We start from the raw sequence: 24,642 nt of genomic DNA on the forward strand, positions 1-24,642 counted from the left end.
TAAAGCATGATTTTCTTTTTCTCTTTTTGGAAAAACATGTTTTATCAAAAACATCTAAAATTGCTCCACTAGATAAAGAGAAAAATTTCTAATGCATTGCCTTGGAATGAGCACAGTCCCTTTAACATCAAGATGTCCTTCTCAATATTTTATTTGTCTACAAGGTACTTAATACACGTGGAAAAAAACCCAGGAACGATTTAGTGTAAGGTTTTCCTATTGGACACTCAGCAGCTTCATTTTTATGAGGTTAGGGACCGAGTAGTCATTGAATGCCCTTTGAGGTCATGTAGCCAGGCTTTTCATGAGAGCTGCAAAGTAGGTTTTAGGGAACCTGTTCACCCCTCAAGCTGGTACCTTTGGGTCACAAGGAGAGGGGCAGGTACTCCCCGACCCAGGGTGTATGCAACTAACTCCAAAGGGCTACCGCTGTCCCAGACTTAGCCGGGCCACCTGTCCACGTGGCTCTCCAAAAAGTGTGGGGCTCTAAGGCTGTCTTCCCTGATTTGCAAAGATTGGACGGGTGCGCAGACTCCGACCCCGGGGAACCGTCTCCGCGTCCCAGATATCCGGGGACAGCCAGAGGGGAGGCCGAGAATGGTGTGACGACAACTGCCGCCAGGCCACACTACCGCAACTAACTGAACACCCCCACTAATTGGGCACCCCCGGAGCCTCCACAGAAGCAAGCCAAGTCCCCATCCCCCCCAAACCTCAAATTAGTTAAGTGCGGCCATGCAGCACCGCGCCGGATCCCGAAGGCACCTGGCCACACCCCTTCCTCCGCGGGGCGGGACCGGACAGCCCGAAAATGGCGGCGACGGCGGGGCCCGACGGTCATTCCTGGGGCGCCCTTGACTAGTTCCCATCGCCGCGCCACCTATCTTGCTAGAAAGGAGCCCCGGCGCGTGCGCGAAGGGGCGGGAAGGAACGGTCACGAGCACTTGGGGCGGCCAATCAGTAGCGAGGAGTCCGGGCGGCGCCCAATTAGAGCCCGGGCTGCAGCGAGGCGAGTAGGTTGTAGGTGGGCAGCGTGTGTGGCGGGTGAGGAATGCCTGGGATCTAGCCGTCCGCCTCGCTGCTTCCCGCGCGCTCCGCACTGCGACCCCGGTAGCCGGCGTGAGAACACTGAGGAGGCCGGTGCCGGCTGCCCGCCAGGTTCCCATCCCTGGCCCACGTCCGCTGCCTGCAGCGGTCACAGGCCACCTCCTCAGAGGGGACCCTTCCTCAGCGGCTGCTGCAGAGAGACATGACAGGCTTGGCGTTGACCAACTAGGAGGGTCGGCAGGAGCCCGCCGAGACCGCGAAGACTCGTTCCCCTCTCTGTCTAGGGCGCCCGGCTGGCGGCATGTTCCCGCGGAGGCTGGTGGGAGCCGCGGCCGCGGCGGCAGCGGTGGTGGCGGCCGGCGCGGTGCCGCGGGGCGGTGGCCTGCTCGCCCTGCTGGCCAATCAGTGCCGCTTCGTGACGGGCCTGCGCGTGCGCCGCGCGCAGCAGATCGCGCAGCTCTACGGCCGCCTGTACTCGGAGAGTGCGCGGCTCGTCCTCCTGGGCCGCCTGTGGCGCCGGCTGCGGGGCCGCGCTGGCCATGTCTCGGCCGTGATGGCGGCGGTTGCGGGCTTCGTTTGGGACGAGGAGCGGATCAAGGAGGAGGAGCTGCAGAGGTAGGCCCTGGGGCGAGGTCGCTGCTTTCGGGGCGGGATGTGGGGTGGGGGGGGGGGGTGGCAATGCTCCCGAGGTAGGGCGGGACCTTGAACCTGGGGCCGCACCCGGTAGTCCTGGAAGCGGTGGTGCAGGAGCTGGCTCCTGTTTTAGCAATCCCTGTTGTTGTGGTTGTTGTTGTTGCTTTTAATTTCCTCTGTTAATTTGACTTGTCCGGCTGGAAATAGCAGGTCGTGTAGGTTAATGTAGAGAGAGACTTGGAATGGGGAGCAACAAATAATATGAGATGTTGACGGCACTTACATGCGGCCATCGTTCGCCTAATCGTTAACACCCCCAGAAAGGTGGAAATTCAAGACAAGTTGCAAATCTGACGCAAGGGGACAGACGTGCAGTTCACAGGGTGAATTCATTCAGATGGGACTTGGTCGGAAGGGCCAAGAGAGCTCTCCTCATTGAGAAGGATGAAGCTGGAAGGGATTTTGCCCTCCTGTCACAAGCCATAGCCCAGACACCTCAGCCTATAAGAATTGGGTCAGTGTTTACCGCTGTGACCGGGGCTTGGAGGGTACTGTTTCGTTAGGCTCTGAAATTGTGCTCTTCGTTAAACCTCCGCGGGGAAAGTGCGTGTCATTGACTGAATTTGTCAACCTGCGACTCGAAGTCAGAGTCCTTGTAGTTTTCAAGTAATATCCCAGAGAAGCCTTCGCTTCAGCTCTTGCTTTACATTGTCTCTGTATTTTTAAAAAAATATATTTTATTGATTTTTTTACAGAGAGGAAGGGACAGGGATAGAGAGTTAGAAACATCAATGAGAGAGAAACATGGATCAGCTGCCTCCTGCACACCCCCCACTGGGGATGTGCCCGCAACCAAGGTACATGCCCTTGACCGGAATCGAACCTGGGACCCTTCAGTCCGAAGGCCGATGCTCTATCCACTGAGCCAAACCGGTTACGGCTGGGTTTTTTTTGTTTTTTTTTTAACAGATATTCTTAAACTGTTCTCTCTCTCCACCACACATACACCGTGCCCCTTGAACTATGAAACTGATTTCAGGAACCTAGAACAGTCCCGTCCCCCGCCCCCCCCTTCCCCCGCCGTAAATCCCATACAAGTCTATTTATCCCAGATATTTCTTCTGTTATTTCACATTTTTAGTTTGGTTAAAAATGGAAATACTTAACTAACGTGAATATTGTGACCTGTTTGGAGGTGTAGCACCCAGATGTCAGGCATATTTGTGCAACACTGAGTTGTGGGTATTGCAAGTTTACCTTAAGAATTGGTAATACTTTTCCTAGCAGGAAGGATGACTGTTTTATACCTGCAATTTAAAGTCATAACCACAAATAGTGTTATTCACAAAAAAATTAAGATATCAAAGCAGGATTGATAGTTTGCCTAGTTTTTGTTAGTATTCTTTTGCTACTTGGCCGTTTGTTGTAATGAAGCAATCTCAGGTGTAAGAAATAAAAGGAAACTTTTAAATTGAGAAATTATCCATTAGCTGTTTGAATTTGAATTTTGTTTTTGATGATGAAATACGCTTGTTCTACAGGGGTGAAGTTTGTGGGGAAATTCCCGTTGGATCTCTTTGGGGAAGAGGAGAAAGACCAGAAAGGGGCTACTGGGTACAAAAGAGAGGGAAGATGTTTGGGGGGTGGGAGTTGAATGGTGTTGGAGCCTAGGGGACAGATGACATTCTTTGGCTTACTCCATGTGTTTTTATGGACAAATGGCCTGGAGTCTCTGTAGATCTCCCATTTGCAGGAGTTAGAGGGGAAAATTAGATAGGAAATCGAAGCTGTAAATGTTTGGATTTAGTAGTTAACTGTCCACTGGAGCAGAAAGATCAGATCAGTTGATGACCGGGCCTAGTATTCATTCCATTTCCCTCTCTTCCGGCTGTTTCTGAAAGGGGGAGGTAGTTGAAATAATGTTGGTTCTAATCCAACTCCTAAAAGGGTATTGCTCTGGGTTAACCTGCTTGGGAATTTCTTAAGCTTAGGTGAAGGCCAGTCAGAACACTGAAGGTGCCTGTTGACCTTCTCCAGGGTTGTTATAGTAAAGGGCCTCATCTACACTTTATTGTCCAGTTCATGCTTGAATTCAGTCATACACTTAAAATTTGATCAAGTTATCCATTTTGCAGATTAAAAAGAATATTTGTTATCTTGATAGGGAGGCAAACAGTATGCTATTCAACTATATCTTGGTTGTACAGTAGTTCCATAGATCTTTGTTCTGATAGCTTGTCATATTTATATTTTATTTAATACAATATTCTGGGTACAGGTTAACTTTTCCCTAGTGTTTGCTTTAACAGACACTGCTGAGGTTGTCATAGCTAGCTTAGAACATCTTAGATTTTTGTTCTGGTGAGATGATTTTGGGTAGCTTCCGTGGAACACAATTGAATGTGCCTCAGGACAAGAGCATTTCTTTCATTTTTAATGGAAGAAGAGAACAATTGTCCCATGGCCCTTAAATCACAGCCTTTAGCTCTTCTGTGCTGTTTCTGTACCAACTTGAGCTGGTACAGACTAGCTCAACGACTGCTGTCTTGGTTAAACAGTGATGAAGTGTGCAGGATATCTCTTTGAATGTGTGCTTTAAAGTGGCTTATGTTTTCTTATGTTATTGGAGTTTCTACTCAGAATGAAAAAAAATAAGCTTGCTTTCTATTCTTTTGTGTTTAAGATCATCTTAACAATAAATAGGATCTCATTAATCTAGCAACAGGAAGAAAATTTGAGAAAAGAAGGGCACCAGATGTAGAAATCAAGCCTCTTAATGCTTGGTGTCTAGTATTCTTACCCACTTAGCTTTAATTAAACAAAACAAAATAATTCAGTTACTATTTTTGGTGCTACCTTGAGTTCTGTGAGCCCAGGGCAAATCTTATGGAAAAGCACTAGTAATTTTTTTAAAATATGTTTTTATGAATTTTTAGAAAGAAAGGAAGGGAGAGAGATAGAAACATAGAAATATTGATGAGAGAGAAACATAGATTGCCTACCGCCTGTACTGGGGATTGAGCCTGCAATCCGGGCATATCCCCTGACTGGGAATCGAACCTGAGACCTTTTGGTTCATGGATTGACACTCAACCACTGAGCTATACCGGTCAGGTAGTAGTACATTTTGATTACTTTGAAACATTAAGAAAAAATTGCAGGAACAAAAAGAGGAAGGAAATTAAGAAATATGCAAGGCTAGGGGAAAATCTCCCATTAACCTCCCCTCTTTTTAAAAAGATTACAGTTCATTGCTCTAGAAATTTGAGTAAATAAGTGCCAGTAAAGTTTCATACAGAAAACTGCTCTCATTTTTGCCTTTCAGGGCATTCAGAATACTTTTTAGTATGCTGTTAACTAGATAAATGATTAATAAAATGTCCTTTTGGCTTAAAGGATTTTTTTTTAAACCACTTCACTTGAGGGTATTTTACTGACATACCCTTCTTATAGAACTACATAAAAGCTTACTTGAACTCTTTTATATTGTTTTCACTATTTTATCATTAGCCAGTTGGCCAAGAATTGCAATGAGGTAGTTGATGTCTTTTATTTCTAGGTGAGTGCCGTAACAGTTATACTTAAAAGTCTCTAACTTTGACAATATGGAATTTGAGGAGGGGATTATGTGAAATAAATTAGTTGTTGTAATGAAGGGTTGGCTTCATTTGTGTAATTTTTGAGCCTTGTATCAAACTCTACACTGACGGCAGGACCCCATAGATGAACCAACCATGGTTGTACTTATTCTTCCGTTTTATGCCTTCAATTTTTATAGCTCTCAGTCCAGCCTTTCTCAAATATTGAGCCCACTTTAGTTTTGGAGAAAGGAAAGAAGCATTGACTATCTTTCCTTGATCCTCTTACTGATCTGCTGATTCTGTTACTATTTTTGGAATAATCTTTTTTGTCCTTCTTTCCTTCTTATTACTTGTTTAAGTCTCTTAGATAACAAGGTGTAGACATCCATCCTGCCCAAACAAGATTTGGCACAGCAGGCTACACAGATATGTGGTTGAGAGGTTTTCCTTCCTCTGCATACAGGGTATTGAGTGGCTTGGTGCACCTGGATCTGTCATGTCAGCATTTAGCAATTGAGACCTTTCAGAGATTTTGAACCTGGGGAGGTAATCATTTACCTTTTCCTGATGCAATCTTGCTCCAGCATTCATATTGTGCTATTCAAAGAATAAATGTTATTTCTTCACAGGCTATTTCTTGTCCCCTGTAGGAACTTTAGTCTCATAATTTTAATAAAAAGCCACTTCAATTATATGGGTTAGAGCTCTGTGCCACCTGGAGTCTTAGAAGGCCATTAAGCTTATAGTTCTGTAGTTTAATTTTCTCAAAACCTTATTACTGTGTAATTTAGTGAGCCTCTGATGTACTTTTAATAAGATATTCCTGCTTGTCTTTATTATGTGATAAGAATGACATTTGGGAGTGTTGTTTATTTTAATTAAAGGATGCTTTACTAGTCCTGAACAGTAGCCATGTGATGCCTGACTTGTTCTCTGAGCAAGTCTGGCTGTGGTTTTGTTTTTTTCCTCTGCAAGATCTTATTGCCTACTCTAGAGTTCCTTCCCTGTTTCTATACCTGTTTACAGTGGTAGCAGTCAATCCTATTTTGCAACTTTTAACTCAAACTAAAACTTTTCTAAAATGGTTAAGTCTTTTCTCGGGACATTAGTATAAATAAAAGGTTCTTGTTTGCAAATAAAGAAAGCAATATTGGTTAACTTAAGACAAAAAGGAATTAATCAGAAAGGTATTTGGTCACTCAAAGCATTGGTAAGAATGCCAAAGAACAGGTTGACCAAGAGAACTGCCAAGACCATCTAGCTAGACACAGAACCTAGAGAGAGAACCTAGCGAGAGAACATGGCAAAAGATCCTGGACAGAACCTGGATAGAACCTGGCTGGAGAACCTAGAACCAGAACTTGGCTGGAGTTCCTGACCAGAACTTCACTGGAGGTCCTGACCAGAACTTCGCTGGAGATCCTGGCTAGGCTGCTGATCAACTGAACGCTGTCTCCATGTCATTCATTTTTCGCCGACTCCGTCCACACCTTTGGGGATCCCTGGACCTGCTGGGGTTGGACCCCAACAGTCCTGGGAGCATTTTTGTGTAGCATCCACTTACTCTGCCACCATTTTAATCTCTGGAGACCAATTTTGGATACTTGCTTAGGGCTTGGATGTGGAGGGTGAGGGAAACAGAGGAAGCAGAATAAGTTTTAGTAGGTGTTCAGTGTAGAGAGTCCGTGGGAAGGCACATGGGCATTTCTTTAATAAATTGTCAGCTGAATCCAGAACAGTAGGCAAAGCCACGTCCTGGAATCACATCTTACCAAAAAGGCAGAAGTGTTCTCAGCTTGACCTTCATTTTTGCCCAGGTGCCAGGGAGTGGGTTTTATTATGTAAATCCAGTCAAGCACCAGGAATGAATACAACTTGGGCCCACCCAAGCTCCTTTGTCTTGACCTTTGGTGAAACTTCCTGGTACTTGGGGTACAAAATAAACATGCTATATCGAAAAAAAAAAAAAAAAAAAAAAAAGACCATCTAGCTATAGGAATAATCTTAGGGCATTGTTGCTGATTTTGTTTCCCCTAGACCGATTGCACTACTGCGCTCTCAACTCCCTCAGGATCACTGACAATAATCTCCAAAAGATCCCATACCTTTTAGACTTGAATCACAGAAGATTTAGCTGTAAATGACACGGACAACCAACAAACAATCTTTCTTTGGTGTCTGCTATTTAAAAGTTAAGGGGAAAATACAAGCCATATTTTAAAAAATTATGAAATGCTCCCAGATATATAAAAAGATTTAAAGAGTAACACGAATGTTATAAATATAGTTATTTTTAAGAAATAAAATATTACAAATAAAACCTATCTGTTGTATTTTTTTATTTTGTTTTATTGCTTAAAGTATTACAAAGAGTAGTACATATGTCTCCTTTTTTTCCCCTCTTGATCTTCCCCGGCCTCCCCTACCCCCCCAGTGTCTTGTGTCCATTGGTTATGCTTATATGCATGCATACAAGTCCTTTGGTTTATTCTGTTGTATTTTATATATGATGCATAATTGTTACTGGAAAGGGGACCTGGCCCTTGGCTATTCTGCCTAGGGGCCAGCCTATAGTGTGTGAGTTCTTTACTTTGTGCAGGAAAAATTTTACAAGGTGAGTCCAGATGACTGTGAGGGAACATTTATTAAAGCTGGGGACAGTAAAACAAGAAAGGGCTTATAGGAGAAGCAACAGAAGAGCCTAGGCTGGGCTGCCCAAGCTCTCTGGGAAGTCAGAGAGAAAGGGGGCCTTGGGAAGAGGTTCACGGGTTTAGCCTGCAATAAGCTGCCACTGCCCATTGATCCCTAGGTTGCAAGTCTCATAGAAGATGCATCCCCTTGGGGGAAGAAAAGGGGAAAGGGAATGGGGAGGTGCTCCCCAGAGGGAGAGCACACACTGGCTCCTTTGTCTTGAGGCTTTCTTTCTTTTTCACAGGTGGGAATTTTAGGGGAGACTCAGAGGAGGGTTTCAGCAGAATATTCATGTTTTCTAGGCGTCCTCTTTCAGAGTCATGGTCTTCACTGGTTGGTCAGTGTCAGGGCAGGGGGTTGTCAGTCATCACAACTGGTTTTGCGCTTTTCTGGATCTGGAGCTAAAATACAACTGAGGCCTGGATGTTATTTCTAGCGAGGTGACCTGTATCTGCTATAAATTGCATTGTCAGTTTGTTCAGCACTGTCTCAGTTTCTCTATTCCACTTGTCCTGGCTTACTGGCCTGTCTTAAAATGACACATAGCGTGATATATGGTATTGTTACAGGCAGCCCAGACCCCAGAAAATGTGTTGTCAGACAGCCCCAAGTCAGGGGGAGAGGGCTTGTTCCTACCTCGATTCTAGTACAAAAGAATTTAAATGGGATCCTGATCGTATTGTGATAAATCCAATTTATTAAAGCAAACAAATTTACTAAAGAAATACATCTATCATCCAACATAATGTGCACATGGCTTCTCAGCTAATCTGAAGAGTGAGTTGGGTGGGGGTTTGAGGCTTTCTTTATATATCCTCCTGTCTATAGGTTTCAAATTCCTCTGTTGAATATCTTGGTATAGATTAATTCTCGTGGTCTTTTTTTACTTTGTTGTGGCCTTCCCAGAATTCATGAGAAGTACCTGGCAATTTATCTTACCAAGTCTGGAGACTGCTGGCTTCTCTGTTTAGGAGTTAAAAAGACAAAAAACTGTCCCCTTCCCCTGTCCTTTCCTGCATTCTCTTCTTAAGGAGGCTTTTAACCATTTTCTGTCAAGTGTCCTTGGCTGGGGAAGATAAAGGGCTGTACATTTACAAATTGGCTGCAAAATGCCACACTGTTTGGCCTTGCTTAACTTTCCTGTCTCAGTTTCCCTATTCCACTTGCCATGGAATTTTCCTAGCTTTTCACTGTCCTGTAACAGTATTGTTTTGAATGTTTTAAAGCTTTATGCAGTCCTGTACAAAATAGTAACAAATTGAATTCAGCAGCATATAAAAAAGACTTTATACACATGAACAAGTGGGATTTACTCCAGAAAAGCAAGGTTAATTCATCATAAAAAACACCAAAAACCCGGCTGGCATGGCTCAGTGGTTGAGCCATTGACCTATGAACCAGGAGGTCACAGTTTGATTCCTGGTCAGGGCACATGCCTAGGTTGTGGGCTTGATTCCCAGTGGGGGATTTGCAAGAGGCAGCCTATCAATGATTCTCTTTCATCACTGATGTTTATCTCTCTCTCTCTTCCTCTCTGAAATAAATAAAAATATATTGAAAAAATGAATAACTAAAAATTTTAAAAATCAATTTAATATACTATGTTGATACAATAAAGGAAAATAGAGGGCATCTGTAATATTGTCAACAATAAAAAATAAATTAAAAAATAAAATAAAGGACAAAAACCACATGATCATCTCAATAAATGCTGGAAAAAAATTTGACAAAATCCAGCCTTTCATGTTTTAAAAAAAAATTGACAAAGAATAGAAGGAAACTTCCTCAAGCTGATAAAGAGCATCTGTGGAAAACAGCTAGCTAACTGCATAGTGAATAGTGAAAGACTGAAAGTTTCCCCCCTAAGATCAGGAACAAGACAATGTGTTCTCACAGCTTTTAACACTAGAAGCCCAGTGCACAAATTTGTGCACAGGTGGGGTCCAGCCAGCCTGCTCCAATGGGGACTGATCAGGGCTGGGCTGGTGGGGAGTGAGGGGGCTGTGGGTGGTTGGCCAATCAGGTGTTGGGACTGATCGGGGGTGGGGCTGGCTGGGGGGAGGGGCTGTGGGTTGTTGGCTGTCCAGCCCTGCCCCCAATTGAGGTGGGGATCCGATTGGGGGTGGGGCCGGCCTGGGGGAGGGGCCACGGGAGATTGGGGGGGTGGCCAATCGGGGCCCAGATCAGGCCAGTTGGCCACTGCAGTACACATTATAGCGACCAGTCATTCCAGTTGTTCCGCTGTTCCGGTACTGGGCTTTTATATATATAGATTGTACTGCATGTTTTTGCCAGGGAAATCAGGCAAGACAATGAAATAAAAGGCATTCAGTGGGAACAGAAGTAGTAATACTATCTCTTCTTTGAAGCTGACCTGGTCTTATATATATATAGACAATCCTAAGGAATCCATAGGAACCTATTAGAACTAATAAATGAGTTCACCAAGGTTGCAGGATATGTAACCAGACAACCAATGGGTCTGAGCTGCCTGTCACTACTTGAACCAATTAAGCAGAGACAGGGTTGAATCATATATGATTCCAATATTCTATTTCTGCCCCTAACAGATATATGATCAATATTTTAAAATGGTATTTCTATACACTAGCAATGAACAATCCAAAAATAAATTAAAACAATTCCATTTATAATTAATATAAAAAGAATAAAAGCCAAGGAATAAATTTAACAAAAGTGCATGATACTGAAAACTACAAAAGATCATTGAAAGAGATAAATGGAAAGATTACTATGTTCATGAATTAGAAGACTTAATATTGTTAAGATGGCAGTACTACCCAAATTCAACACAATTCCTATTAAAATCATAGGCTATTTTATGGAAAACTAAAGTACTTTTAGTGATTTCAGAGAGGAAAGGAGAGAGAGAGAGAGAGAGAGAGAGAGAGAGAGAGAGAGAGAAACATCAATGATGAGAGGATGTGGAAAAAGGGAACTCTAGTACCTGCTAGTGGGAATGCAAAAACTCCCATTTGACCCAGTGATCCCACTTCTAGGAATATATCCTAAGAAACCAGAGACGCCAATCAAAAGAATATATGTACCCTATGTTCATAGCAATGCAATTTATGATAGTTAAGATTTGAAACAGCTCAAGTGCGCATCAGCAGATGAGTGGATAAAAAAGCTTTGGTACATTTACACAATGGAATACTATGCAGCAGTAAAAATGAAAGGACTATTACCCTTTGAGACAGCATGGATGGGCGTAGAGCGAAATAAGCCAGTCAGAGAAAGATTATCACATGACCTCATGTGAAATCAAATGAACAAAATAAACTATTGAACAAACTAGATCCAGAGACATAGAAGCATGGAATGAACAAACTAATGAATTTCACAGGGAAAGTATGGGTGGGGAGTGATTAACTGGGGAAAGTATGCTATCTACACTAATAAAAGAGAAACATGGTAATTGGCGTACGACCGCTACCCTTCTGATTGGCTAATCAGCGTATCCTTATGCAAATTAACTGTCAGCCAAGATGGCGGCCGGCAGCCATGCACTGAAGCGAGCAGGGAGGCTTCCTTGCTCCGGTGACTACAGACTGCAACTTTCCCCGCCTAACTTGCCGGCCTCTCAGCTGGCAGTTTGAAACATTCTAACAAATATAGCCGGCTGGGATCTCAGAGCTGAAGTTATACATTGTTTCGATTATAGAACGGCAAACAAACCAGCAGTGGAAGCCTCAGAGCTAGAGCCAGAGCTAAAGCTGGCCCAGAAGAAAAAAAAAAAAAAGAAAAAAGGAGTGGTTGGGAGCTTCCCGCCAGCCTGAAAGCAGTCAAAACCGCCAGCCTGAAAGCAGCCCTCAGCCCCTCACCCAGACTGGCCAGGCACCCCAGTGGGGACCCCCACCCTGAAGGGTGTGTGACCAGCTGCAAACAGCCCTCAGCCCCTCATCCAGGCTGGCCAGGCACCCCAGTGGGGACCCCCACCCTGATCCAGGACACCCTTCAGGGCAAACCAGCCGGCCCCCAGGCCTCTATCCTATATAGTAAAAGGGTAATATGCCTCCCAGCACCGGGATCAGCGGAGCCGCGAGGCCTCCTGGCACCAGATCAGCATGACAGGGGGCAGCGCCCAAACCCCCTGATCGCCCTGCGGCTCTGTGTGTGACAGGGGGTGGAGCCCCAACCTCCTGATCGGCCCTGCTCTGTGTGTGACAGGGTGCGGCGCCCCAACCTCCCCCCCCACTCCACGGGCCCTGCTCTGTGTGTGACAGGGTAGAGCCATAACCTCCCCATCGGCCCTGCCCTGAGTGTGACAGTGGTGGCGCCCAAACCCCCTGATCCGCCCTGCTCTGTGTGTGACAGGGGGCGGTGCCCCAACTCCCCTATTGGCCCTACTCTGTGCGTGACAGGGAGGAGCTCCCCAACCCCCTGATGGGCCCTGCTCTGTGCGTGACGGGGGGGGGCGAGGGGGAGGGCAGTGCCCCAACCCCCTGATTGGCCCTGCTCTGTGAGTGACAGGGGGCAGCGCCCCAACCTCCTGATTGGCCCTGCTCTGTGCGTGACAGGGGGTGGCACCACAACCTCCCCATCGACCCTGCCTTAAGTGTGACAGGGGGCGGTGCCCCAACCCCCCAATCAGCCCTACCCTGAGCGTGACTGAGGGTGGCATCACAACCTCCCAATCCGCCCTGCTCTGTGCATGACAGGGGGCGGTGCCCCAACTCCCCAATCAGCCCTGCTCTGAGCCTGACCAGGGGCTGCACCTAGGGATTGGGCCTGCCCTCTGCCACCCAAGAGCAGGCCTAAGCCAGCAGGTCGTTATCTCCCAAGGGGTCCCAGACTTCGAGAGGGCACAGGCCGGGCTGAGGGACCCCCCCTTCCCCCCCGAGTGCACAAATTTTTGTGCACCGGGCCTCTAGTATAATATAAAAGGCTAATATGCAAATTGTCCGAATGTTGGAACAACTGGTCGTTATGATGTGCACTGACCACCAGGGGGCAGACGCTTAATGCAGGAGCTGCTCCCTGGTGGTCAGTGCGCTCCCACAGAGGGAGCGCTACTCAGCCAGAAGCCCCACAGAGGGAGCGCTGCTGTCAAGTGCAGCGGTGTTGGCAGGAGCCTCTCCCACCTCCATGGCAGCCCTAAGGATGCCACTCCCCATGGGGAGCGGGTCTAAGCTGTCAGTCAGACATCCCCTGAGGGCTACTGGACTACAAGAGGGCTCAGGCCTGGCTGAGGGCCCCCCCCCCCCCCCCACCCAAGTGCATGAATTTCGTGCACCGGGCTTCTAGTATGTATATATGGACACAGGCAGGAGTGGTGAAGGCCTGGGAGAGGTGGGTTGAGGTGGAGGGAGTTGAGGGGATCATTGTGCAGCCACTGTGGAAAACAGTATGGAGTTTCCTCAAAAAATAAAAAATGGAACTCCCATTTGACTCAATAAACAAAGGGGTCATCTGTAACACTTTCAACAATAAAGAAAAAAACAATAAATGAAAATATGTTTAACCAAAAAGAAACCCCAAAACATCAGTGATGAGAGAGAATCATTGATTAGCTGCCTTCTGCATGCCCCCTACTGAGGATCAAGCCTACAACCCAAAATTTTTGGAATAAAAATTGAGTTTGGAAATAAGCCCTTACGTTTATGGTGAATTAATTTTTAGCAAAGGTACCAAGACAATTCAGTGAGGTAAGAATAGTCTTCAACAGATGGTACTGGGACAACTGGAGATACACATGCAAAATAATTAATTTAGACCCCCTTCCTCACATCATACACAAAAATTAACTCAGTGGATCAAAGACCTAAATATAAACTAAAACTCTTAGAAGAAAATATAGGCATAACTCCTTAAGACAGTGTGTTGGGCAAAGGTGTGATGTAATTCCAAAAACATAAGCAATCAGAGAAAAATAGATTAATTGGACTTTATCAAAGTTAAACTTTTGTGCATAAAAGATCACTATCAAGAAAGTGAAAAGACAACCCCCCAGAATGAGAGAAAATATTTATAAGTTGTATATCTGGTAAGGGATTAGTATCCAAAATATATAAAGAACTCTTATAATTCAGCAATAAAAAGATAACTCAATTTTAAATAGGCAAATATTTCAGTAGATATTCTCCAAAAGAGACACAGATGCCCAATAATCACATGAAAATATTCTCATCATTAGTCATTAAGGAAATACAAATTGAAGGCCACTTGAGATACCATTTCACATGCTCTAGGATTGCTGGAATAAAAACGATGGACAATGACAAGTGTTGACAAGGATATGAAGCACTTGGAACGCTCATACATTGTGGTGGGAATATAAAATGATGCAGCTGCTTTGAAAAATAATTTGGCAGTTCCTCAGAAAGTTAAAAATAGAGTTAAACATGACCCAGCAAATCCATTCCTAGGAATCTACACAAGAGCACTAAAAACCTACATTTATACAAAAACATGTACACAGATATTCAAAGCCATATTATAGTAGCCAAAAAGTGGAAACAATTTAAATGTCCATCATCCAATGAATGAATAAATAAAATGTGATGTATCCACACAATGCAATATTATTTATTAGTCATACAAGAATGAAATCATGAATGAACCTTGAAAATAGGTTAAATGCCGAAACCGGTTTGGCTCAGTGGATAGAGCGTCGGCCTGCGGACTGAAGGGTCCCAGGTTCGATTCTGGTCAAGGGCTTGTACCTGAGTTGCGGGCACATCCCCAGTAAGGAGATGTGCAGGAGGCAGCTGGTCGATGTTTCTCTCTCATCGATGTTTCTAACTCTCTATCTCTCTCCCTTCCTCTCTGTAAAAAATCAATAAAATATATTTAAAAAAAAGAAAAAAAAAAAGAAAATAGGTTAAATGTAAAAAAAAAAAAAAAAAAAAAAAGGCACATGAGATCATGGTGTAGAATTCCATATATATGAAATGTCCAGAATAGGCAAGTCCACAGAGAGAGTGGATTAGTGGTTGCCAGGAGCTGGGGAGACAGGAATGGGAAGTGACTGTTGATGGGTATAGATTTCTTCGGGTGTGATGAAAATGTGGAATTAATAGTGATGGTTGCACAACCTTGTGACTATACTAAAAAGCACTAAATTGTATACTGTAAAAGGATGATTCTTGTGGTATATGAATTTTTTTTAAGAGGGGAGGAAATATATATAAATACTCATAACATAATAGGAAGGTAAAGGACCCCCCCCCCCAAAAAAAAAAAAAACAAAAAATGGGCAAAGGGTATTAAATGACCTTTGACAGTCCTAAACCTTAATAGTTAACATTTAAGGGCTAATTATGTGCCAGCTACAAAGCACTTTACATATAAATGTATTTAATTTTTACAATCAACTTTGAGATAGGCACTATTGTTATTCCCACTTTACAGGTTAAGAAATAGGGACAGTAATTCAATATACTAGTTAATGAATATTGGAGTCGGAATCGAACCCACAACCCTTTGGTGCACAGGCCGATGCTTTAACCACTGAACACAGCGGCCAGGGCTGTCTTATTTTTTTAATCCTCATTGGAGGACATGCTTAGAGAGAGAACTCACATTTTTATTCACACTTTATACTGTTTTAAACCCACACCATTCTTCTTTTACAAAAGTCTCTGTGTGGATATGTTATTTCCCAGGGCGACTGCAACCACCTGCAACATAAGTATTGTTTTTCTCCTTTCCAGGTCCATTGATGAGATGAAACGGTTGGAGGAAATGTCAGCTGTGTTTCAGAGCCCTGGGGTTGAGCGTCACCCTCCAGAACCAAAATCCCAAACAGAAGGAAATGAAGATTCAGGGGGCAAAAAGGCACCATGGGAAATGGTGATGGATAAGAAACACTTTAAGCTGTGGCGTCGCCCTATTACAGGCAGCCATCATTACCAGTACAGAGGTGAGTCCAGCGTGGCTGCCTTGTGGGTTCCATGGTTACCCCAGGTGCTCAGGACTTCTGTTCCTCAGACTAAATTGTCTGTTCTGGTTGTTTCTCAGGAAATTTTACATGGTTTGCTGTTTGTTGTTTTTCCTCTCCTAGATGACAAGAGTCTCCCAATGTCTTCTTTGCTGTACTATGCAGTAGGGTGTCTTTGCCACCCCAATATGACTTCTAGTTTCTGAATCTGCCTTTAAGATCTGTCAGTATTATAATTGAAATACAGTAAAATGATAGGAATGTGGTGAGTGATGAGAGTGTGGTAAACATCCCTGATTCTTATCATTCTAGTTTTTGGAACCTACACAGATGTTACACCCCGGCAGTTCTTCAATGTTCAGGTGAGTAATTTTTTCCCCCTAATTTGGAGCCTTTAAGCCTAGAAATTTACCATCCACATGAATAATTTCTCTGACTCAGAAAATATATTATGGCTTCAATACATTCATCTACCTCTGTACCCCTCATCTCACATTGAATAGCATCGGGGTAAACATTGGACTTACTATTTCTTTGTCCAGTGGGGACAGGACCAATTCTACCCCCTCAGTAACTAGTTGGTTATAGCACCCACTGTAATATGCAAGTGCACACATTTCCCTTAATGACTGAACTTTGTGAATTTACATTGAATTTTTATTTGTTTAGATGTGTATGATAGTGTCTTATTTTGCAATTCCTTAGTTACTAGTGATGTTGGAAATTTAAAAAGTACGCTACTTGCATTTCTTTGTATGAGGTGTCTGCTCATCCTTTTGTACTTTTTTTCTGTTTAAAACTTTGAGAATTGTTTTACCCTTACACATCTGTGTCACTGTCTCTTGTATTGTTCTCAGACGTGCGTACCTGTTAGAGTATTTTTTTTTCTTACATTGTTCTTTAGTTTGTATTTTTCTTGTTAAGATTCGCTTTCAAGGTATTGGTATTGGCCTACAAGAAGAGATTTTAAGACTTATATGTAGTAAACACAACTATGTCTTTCACACATTAATGCTGTCTTTTAGGTTGGGTCACAATTTCACAAGAAAGTCCTTAGGTCAGAGGCCCAAGCATCCGGGGAAGGCTTCTGCAGCTTTGTTTTAAATCTCTTGGGTCTTTTCTCTTTCCATAGCTGGATACAGAGTACAGAAAAAAGTGGGATGCCCTGGTAATCAAGCTGGAAGTGATTGAGAGGGATGTCATTAGTGGTTCTGAGGTTCTTCACTGGGTAACACATTTTCCTGTGAGTATTTTTACTTCTGGTTTTACTTTGACCACATACATATGAGGCAGAACAATAATCCTGCTCCTTTTTGTTTTTTAGTATCCAATGTACTCACGGGATTATGTGTATGTTCGGCGGTACAGCGTGGACCAGGAAAACAATGTGATGGTGTTGGTGTCACGGTGTGTATGGTTACCTGGGATTCCTGCTGAGTTCTGTTAGCTGTGTCCTTGACTCATATATGTCTGTAGTGGGTTTGCATGTTCTCAGTACCCTTATATAAGTGAAGCCCAGGCCCATCCATCCCAACTAGAACATGAATTTGAAGGGATATATGCTTTTCATTAAATCATTTCTTCAGTTTCTTTTTTTTTAAAATATATTTTATTGATTTTTTACAGAGAGGAAGGGAGAGAGATAGAGAGTTAGAAACATCGATGAGAGAGAAACCTTGATCAGCTGCCTCCTGCACATCTCCTACTGGGGATGTGCCCGCAACCAAGGTACATGCCCTTGACCGGAATCAAACCTGGGACCTTTCAGTCCACAGGCCAACGCTCTATCCACTGAGCCAAACCGGTTTCGGCTCTTCAGTTTCTTAATATTGATGATTTAAAAAAGAAGTGCTCTGTCTTCAACACAAGACCTAGTGAACTGGGATTTACCATGTAAACTCACTTTATTTTAGAAGTTAGTTTGTATTAATTTGTCTTGGTGACTCATCTGTTATTTATTTATTTATTTATTTTGGGGGGATTAATCCTCACCTGAGGGTATTTTTTCCATTGTTTTTTAGAGAGAGTGGAAGAGAGGCAGGGAGGAGAGAGTTTCATTTTATTTCTTTAATCTTCACCAGAGGGCATGCTTAGAGAGAGGGAGAGAGAGAAAAACATTGATATACGAGAAGAATGTCAATTAGTTGCTTTCTGTACACTCCCCAACTGGGGATTGAACCCACAACCCAGGTATGTGCCCTGACCAGGAATCAAACCTGCAACCTTTCGGTGTATGGGATGACGCTCAAACAACTGAGCCATTGTGGCTGGGCTTCTCTGTTGTATTTTAAATATTAGTGTCAGCTTTTTAGATTTTTCTCATAACTTTAGCTCCTGTGCTATTTTGTATGTTGACATTACTCAGTTTCCTTAATTTTTCTCCTTGTCAGCGCTGTGGAGCACCCTAGTGTGCCAGAATCTCCAGAATTTGTAAGGGTCAAATCATATGAATCCCAAATGGTTATCCGTCCCCACAAGTCATTTGATGAGGTGAGTTTACATCATTCAAGAGGTGATGTGATGTGGCTTTGGAATTTTCTCAAGGAATGCCTGTTATCTGAAATGGAGAGGGCATGGGTGCATTGGTTCTCAGAATCTACTGGAGCCTGAAAAGTTGCATTTTTAAGAAGTTCCCAGATGAGGCTGATGCTACTGGACTGGGGACCACACTTTGGGAACCTCTGCTGTGGGCTGGTAGACCTGGGGGACCCCCCTATGACAAAGTTCCATTTATCTGAGAGAGAAGAGAAGATGACAGCCCCTAACTCAGCCTATGGTTAGCAGCATTCTTTAGGAATCATTAAAATTTCACCACAATCAGCAGATCATATATAACCTTTCTCGACTTCCATTTCCTTGTCTATAAAATGAGAGGGCTAGACCAGTGATATTTAACCTTTTCATCTCATGGCACATTTAAACTAATTACTTAAATTCTGTGGCACACCAAAAAATATAAATTTTGCTGAACTGACAAAAAAAAAATAGGTATAATTGATCATTCACACCAGACAACTATTGTTGTGTGGGCTGTTGTCATTTTTTAATTTAACAGTTTAAAGGAAAGAGGTCGGTGCCCCTGACTAAATAGTCGGGTGTTGCATGTTTTAAAAATTCTTGTGGCACAATGGTTGAAAATCACTGGGTTAGACTAATGCTCTCTGCCTTCCTTAAAATTCTGTAGCCATTTTTTGAAAATATTTTCTTTAACTTAGTGGGTGTTTTGTTTGTTTTTAGCAAAATTTTTGTTGAACGTACATGTTGATTTTAATGTTTGCTGTTTTTAGTTCTACTTCACTTTATATTTTTGTGCTGCCTTTTAAAGCTATATGAACTGTATTCTTTAGTACGGTTTTATTGTTTTCATCAAGTTGTCACCCATAACCTTATAGTGTATGGGATGACGATCCAACCAACTGAGCCACACTGGCCAGGGCTCAAGTTGTTTTATTTATACCACCTGAAGTGGGACTTTAAAAACCACATAGAAATTGTGGTTCACCTCAGGCAATATGGTGTATGCCTCTCTTTTTACTGGGAGATCTGTGTGTTTAATTCAGAACTATTTATAAAGAAGAATTTTTTGTTTTGTTTTGCTAATCCTCATTCAAGGATATTTTTCCACTGATTTTTAGAGAGAGTGGAAGGGAGCGGGGGAGAGAGAGAGAAACATCAATGTGAGAGAGACACATAGACTTGTTGCTTCCTGCACAAGCCCCAACCGGACCCAGGGATTGAACCTGTGACCCTTTGGTAGCACAAGCCGACAATCTAGCCAATGAGCCTCGCCGTCCAGGGCAAGGATTGTATAGTTGTTATTTATATTTATATCTACCCTTTTTCCCTGTGCTGAATCTAAATTCTCACCACCACCCCAAGGTAACCCTCATTTACTTTAACCTAAAACACACAAATCAGCCTCAGACTAGTAATACCAACAAGATTAATAATGTGATGACTGAAAAAAATGTGTCTCCTAAGTCTTATAACTGGCCTCTGTGGTGGGTACTGTTCCCATTCCCGTTGCCTGGGCCTTACCTCTCCTTCCTCTTTACTTCCATAGTATTCCTCTATGGCTCTGTTACGGCACACATTTAGGTACCCAGTTAGCCTACTAATTGGAAGTTCCCAAGGACAAGGACTAGCACATTTTTCTTTTCTTTATAGTGCCTAGCACAATGCCAGACATATAGCCGACATTCAGGTAATATTGAGTACCTGAATAAAGGAATAAACCATTCACTCAGGGAAAAGGATATGGACTTGGTGTAAAGGCACAAGAGAAAGTCTAGGTCTGCCACCTGGATTTGTGGCCGTCTGCCCTACAAAATGCAGACACAGAGTAGTTCCCTCTTACCCCTTTGGATGGAGCATAATTGATTCGGCCCCCTCCTAAGGTCAGGATACCTATAAGTCTCTTAGTCCTCCTCCTCCTCCACACTGTCAGGCAGTGAGAGGGCTGACCTAGAAAACGTGGATACATGGGCCCCATGGTCAGAGTCCTGGGTTCATGTTGGCTCTCGTTGAGTATATGGGGGGTGACCTTGGGCCAAGTTATTTAACCTCTGAGCTGAGTTTCCTCATTTGTAAAACTAGGGCTAATAGGTCCTGTATCCTGGGATTATGTGAAGAATTGAAGCAGTTCCTGACACATAGTTAAGCACTATGTAAATGTTTGCTGTCAGTAGTAGAGTTAGTACCATTCTGGCAAAGATTAAGATCTTTAAACATGGTGGGTATGTGTTGGGGTACTCAAGACCACCCCACATTAGAAAATTCACTAGAAGGACTCACGGGACTCAGCATGTAGTTGTCCTCACAGCTAAGATTCATCAAAGCGACATATCAGACTGCACAGCTGGACCATAGGGAAAAGGCAGAGTCCACCTCAGAAGACAAAAGGCACGCACATGCTTCCCGTGCCCTCTTCCTGTGTGAGAGTCACAGAGAGCCCATTCTTCTGCCAGCAACAACAGTGCAGCAACATGGATGTAATGTTCCTGCCCAGGTCCATTAGAGACCTGGCACCTGATACTGTTATTGGGGATGGTTACCTAGGCACCCTCTGTCTAGCACATAACAAAATTGCAGAGCCCCAGGAGGAAAGCAAGTGCTCAGTATAAATTGCTTGGTTTGTACTAATAGACACACAGGGGGTCACCCTTAGCAGTTGACTGGGGACACTCTGGGAGCCAAGCTCCCAGACTCCAGCCAGGGCCAGCCTCGCAAGCAGGCCTTCTATGGATGCCAACCTCCCAGTCTTCAGTGTTAATGAACTCCTCTGCTTAGTGTAAAAAAAATGGCACTCTAACCCACACTCATGGTTATCCTGAGGGCCTGGTTATTGGAGGCTGTGGTGGGTAATTCTGGTACCTTCATCTTGGCTGTTTTTCTTTTCCAGAATGGCTTTGACTACTTGCTGACATACAGTGACAATCCCCAGACTGTGTTTCCTCGCTACTGTGTTAGTTGGATGGTTTCCAGTGGTAAGTGGGCACTTGTGTGCAGGGTCTGGAACCTGTGTTGAGCGTTTTGTTTTTCTCTAGCTTCTTATTGACAGCAGCAAGATTAGTACTTATGTCACTGGAGCCCTGTTGCAGAAATTAAATGTCCTTCCAAACTTGTGCTTGAATATTATAAAGCTGTGGAAGCCTCCAGCTGGATTTGGAGGGATAAGAAATATGAAGCCCCAGAAAGGACCTGTGCTCAGGGGAGTTTTAAGAAGAGCATTTGTTTGAAGCCTTAAATATGGATTGTGGGCATTAATGCACTTGAAATTTTTCTTCTTGGATAATATTGGGGACTTATACTGGCAGAGAAAATGTCGTGGTTATAGGACAGTCACCTGGAAAAGGGGCAGCAGCTGTCCTAACAGAGGCTACACATCATGGCTGTGCCTACACCTTTCCCTTTCAGCGTCTTGCCTTATAAAGCACCCTGATGTGATTTTCTTCTGGAATCTTGTACCGCAGGGGAAGAATGCAGAGGATATTTACCGAAATAAAATAGGCAGATTTATAGGCTGGGCCACTGAAAAGTGATGTCGTTACCACCTGAAAGAGCTATTTAGGATTTAAGTGGCCTGATTCACATGCCTTCTTAAAGGATTTCAGAGGTCATGAGTTGTTTTTACTCCCTTTTACATTAAGGAAGGATAGGCTCCACCATGAAGGAATTTTGAGCCCACTGCTGGTTTGTCAGCCTATTCACATTCCCCTCTCCCCCAACAGGCATGCCAGATTTCCTGGAAAAGCTGCACATGGCCACTCTGAAAGCCAAGAACATGGAGATCAAAGTAAAGGACTATATCTCATCTAAGCCTGTGGAAATGGGTAGTGAAGCCAAGGCCACCACCCCGTCTTCTGAGCGCAAGAACGAGAGTAGTTGTGGCCCTGCCCGGATCGAGTATGCTTGAAGGGCTTTGGGATAAGAAGGGACAGGCTGCTGCTAGCCCTGTCTCGGTCCCTATCACTCTGATACAGAACGGGGACATGTACTAGAAGGCGTCTGCTGTAACCACCAGTGCAAGATAATTCAACAACTGGTGTCTGATTTCATTCAGAACCGCCTTTTCTCTTTATCAAAACAGAGAAGAAGGAGGCATCCATGGGGGCGTTGTCATATTCTCAGGCCAAGCATTTTGCAATTCAGTATTCCATTGAGCTAATCTGGAACAAACCGCACCTCGGGCCAGAAGAGGATAACTTGTTTTGCTTCCTCTGAATAGTTTCCTCTGCCAACATTCCAGTTTCTACCATCAGTCCTGCAGCATTTCGACTTCCTTTAGTCAGAAGGTGCAACTGGAAAGTGAAGGTGGCCATTTGGTGGTTCTCTGAGGGATCATTGGGAGTCCCTTGGTACTAGGTAGTCCTGTTGTTGAATGGATGTGAACTGTTGCTTGGCAGTGTAAGTGCCTTGTCCTCACCTTGCTTCTATCTTTAGGAACATCAAGTTTGTACCAGGAAATTTCTTCGCCTCCCAAATACCACCCACTGACTACCCAAAGCCTTTTCTTTTGGACTGGCTATATTCAAACACTATGTTAATTTGGCTTGGCTCCTTCTTTCTTGGCCCATTTACCAAGAACACTGGGAAATGAATCCTTTCAGACAGTAGCTTCCTGTATTATTACTGTTTTGATAGGATCAGTGGAGATGCTCAAAACATCCCACATTAATATATATATTTTTGATGTTAAAAGTTTATTAGTTCAGTGTTTCACTTATTGAATTTGAAGTATATATATATTTTTAATCTTTGTGTCAATAAGTAGGGATTGGGGAGTTGAACAGAATTTCTCTAGTCCATTGTCTAGAAAACATTTTGATTTAGGCATTATTTTTCACACTCACGGTTGGATCCTGAGGACTTGTCCACCTCAGAAGCCTAAAGGCAGAGGAGTGGGGTTGGGCCACTCCCTGGAGCTCTCAGAGCTATAGACAAGCTCTGTGAGCCATTAGATGAAATCTTGCCCCAAACACTAATGTAATGGGTTTATGTGACTCTCTTATTCCTCTGAAAGTTTTTCCTCTTCTCTTCAGAGCTAAAATAAAAGCAAACTATGCTGTTTGGATGAAGTCACAGTCACATGGTATGCATCAGTTTGGCCTCGCTGATTCTGCTTATGGTCATGCTGCCATCTGCTGGAAGAAAGGGATCAAGTTTTAAATTCCTCCTCCCCCCCTTTAAAAAAATAATCGAAATGATCAGATTTTTCTCCCCCCACCCCCCCCTTTTTTTTTTACTTGGTTCTAAAACTAAAACTAACTTAAGCCCCTCAACCTTTTTGTTGCCTGTGAAGTTTTGTGCCAAGGAAATAACTGCCTGGTGTTTCCTGTCTTGCCTTCTTTGAGCACCAAACAGCCCCAGCTTTTATTGATCAGTTCTCTCTTCTCATCCCTAGAACCTGACAAGCCAGGAAGAGGTCCTGGGTCATGTCTGCACTTAGCGCCTGTGATTGCCAGGTGTGGGTGGATATGGGCAGAAGTGTGAGTGCAGAGGTGTTAAGGAGCTGGGTGTTGCTCATGTTCTGATTTTGGGGAATTTGACTGCATTGGGGTAGGTCTGTATAGTTACTTATGTCATAATGATTTCACTCCTGATCTTTTTTTCAAATGTGTGAATAAATACATAAAGATTGGTATAAAAGAGTGTTTGTTTTTGGACAGATGGTGGTGGGGAAATCCTGCATATTAGGCTTATTATTTCTTCCTGACTGTAAAGTTTGAGAAGAATAGTGTTTCTACTCATAGATTGACATGTGGAAGTAGTCGTGATCTTTCCTGCTGGTGGCTGGCACAGCTAACCACTTTGTCTAGACACTGAGCCCTTTCCAGGTGACCAGTTGGCAGCTGAAAACAAGCCAGCTATTTCCACTTTGTGCTGGTCTACTAACCCATGTCCTTTGTTCTTTAAAGTAGGGTTAACTTGGAGGAAACAGAGATAGAACTTTGCTGATAAAGACTTGAGGAAATGAGGAGAGGAGGGGACTTGAGCAAGCCCAGGTCTAGATTGTGGAGGGGTGAATCAGGGCCCTGTTGGAGAGGGAGGGTGGTGAGCTCAGAACGCACATGGCCTGTGGAAAGTTGTGTCACACAGGCAATTGTGCTAGAGTGCAGATTTGTTCCAAGGCAATTTGATGGAGACACTGGGAACATAATGTGAAACTCGAATTGATACGTGATTTTGCTCATGGGAAACACTAGGTCAACACAAATGCACACCCAGACTCTTAACTCTTTTCTCCCAAATTTCTCCAAGATGACTGGAGAGACACGTCAGGGAGTG

At 43.7% G+C, this 24,642-nt stretch overlaps 1 protein-coding gene across 1 annotated transcript; it reads left to right on the plus strand.

Moving 5' to 3' along the window:
- The first annotated feature begins 1,015 nt into the window (after positions 1 to 1,015).
- Positions 1,016 to 24,003, plus strand: STARD7 (StAR related lipid transfer domain containing 7). Its single transcript, XM_070429679.1, has 8 exons — positions 1,016 to 1,662; positions 15,629 to 15,837; positions 16,168 to 16,217; positions 16,988 to 17,098; positions 17,180 to 17,262; positions 18,246 to 18,345; positions 21,257 to 21,341; positions 22,086 to 24,003. The coding sequence occupies exons 1-8, from the start codon at positions 1,349 to 1,351 to the stop codon at positions 22,268 to 22,270; spliced, it is 1,137 nt and encodes a 378-aa protein (XP_070285780.1). The 5' UTR covers positions 1,016 to 1,348; the 3' UTR covers positions 22,271 to 24,003.
- The last annotated feature ends 639 nt before the right edge of the window (positions 24,004 to 24,642 follow it).

Source organism: Myotis yumanensis, unplaced genomic scaffold (genome assembly GCF_028538775.1).
Source record: "Myotis yumanensis isolate MYYU_CA2020_CCGP unplaced genomic scaffold, mMyoYum1.0.hap1 SCAF_11, whole genome shotgun sequence".
Classification (NCBI taxonomy): Eukaryota; Metazoa; Chordata; class Mammalia; order Chiroptera; family Vespertilionidae; genus Myotis; species Myotis yumanensis.

Excerpts from the sequence above, each read along its gene's own strand:
- STARD7 (XM_070429679.1), top strand. The coding sequence starts at position 1,349 with ATGTTCCCGCGGAGGCTGGTGGGAGCCGCGGCCGCGGCGGCAGCGGTG. Across the intron at positions 15,838-16,167 it reads CCATCATTACCAGTACAGAG|TTTTTGGAACCTACACAGAT; the intron begins GTGAGTCCAGCG and ends TTATCATTCTAG. Across the intron at positions 17,099-17,179 it reads ACTGGGTAACACATTTTCCT|TATCCAATGTACTCACGGGA; the intron begins GTGAGTATTTTT and ends TTTGTTTTTTAG.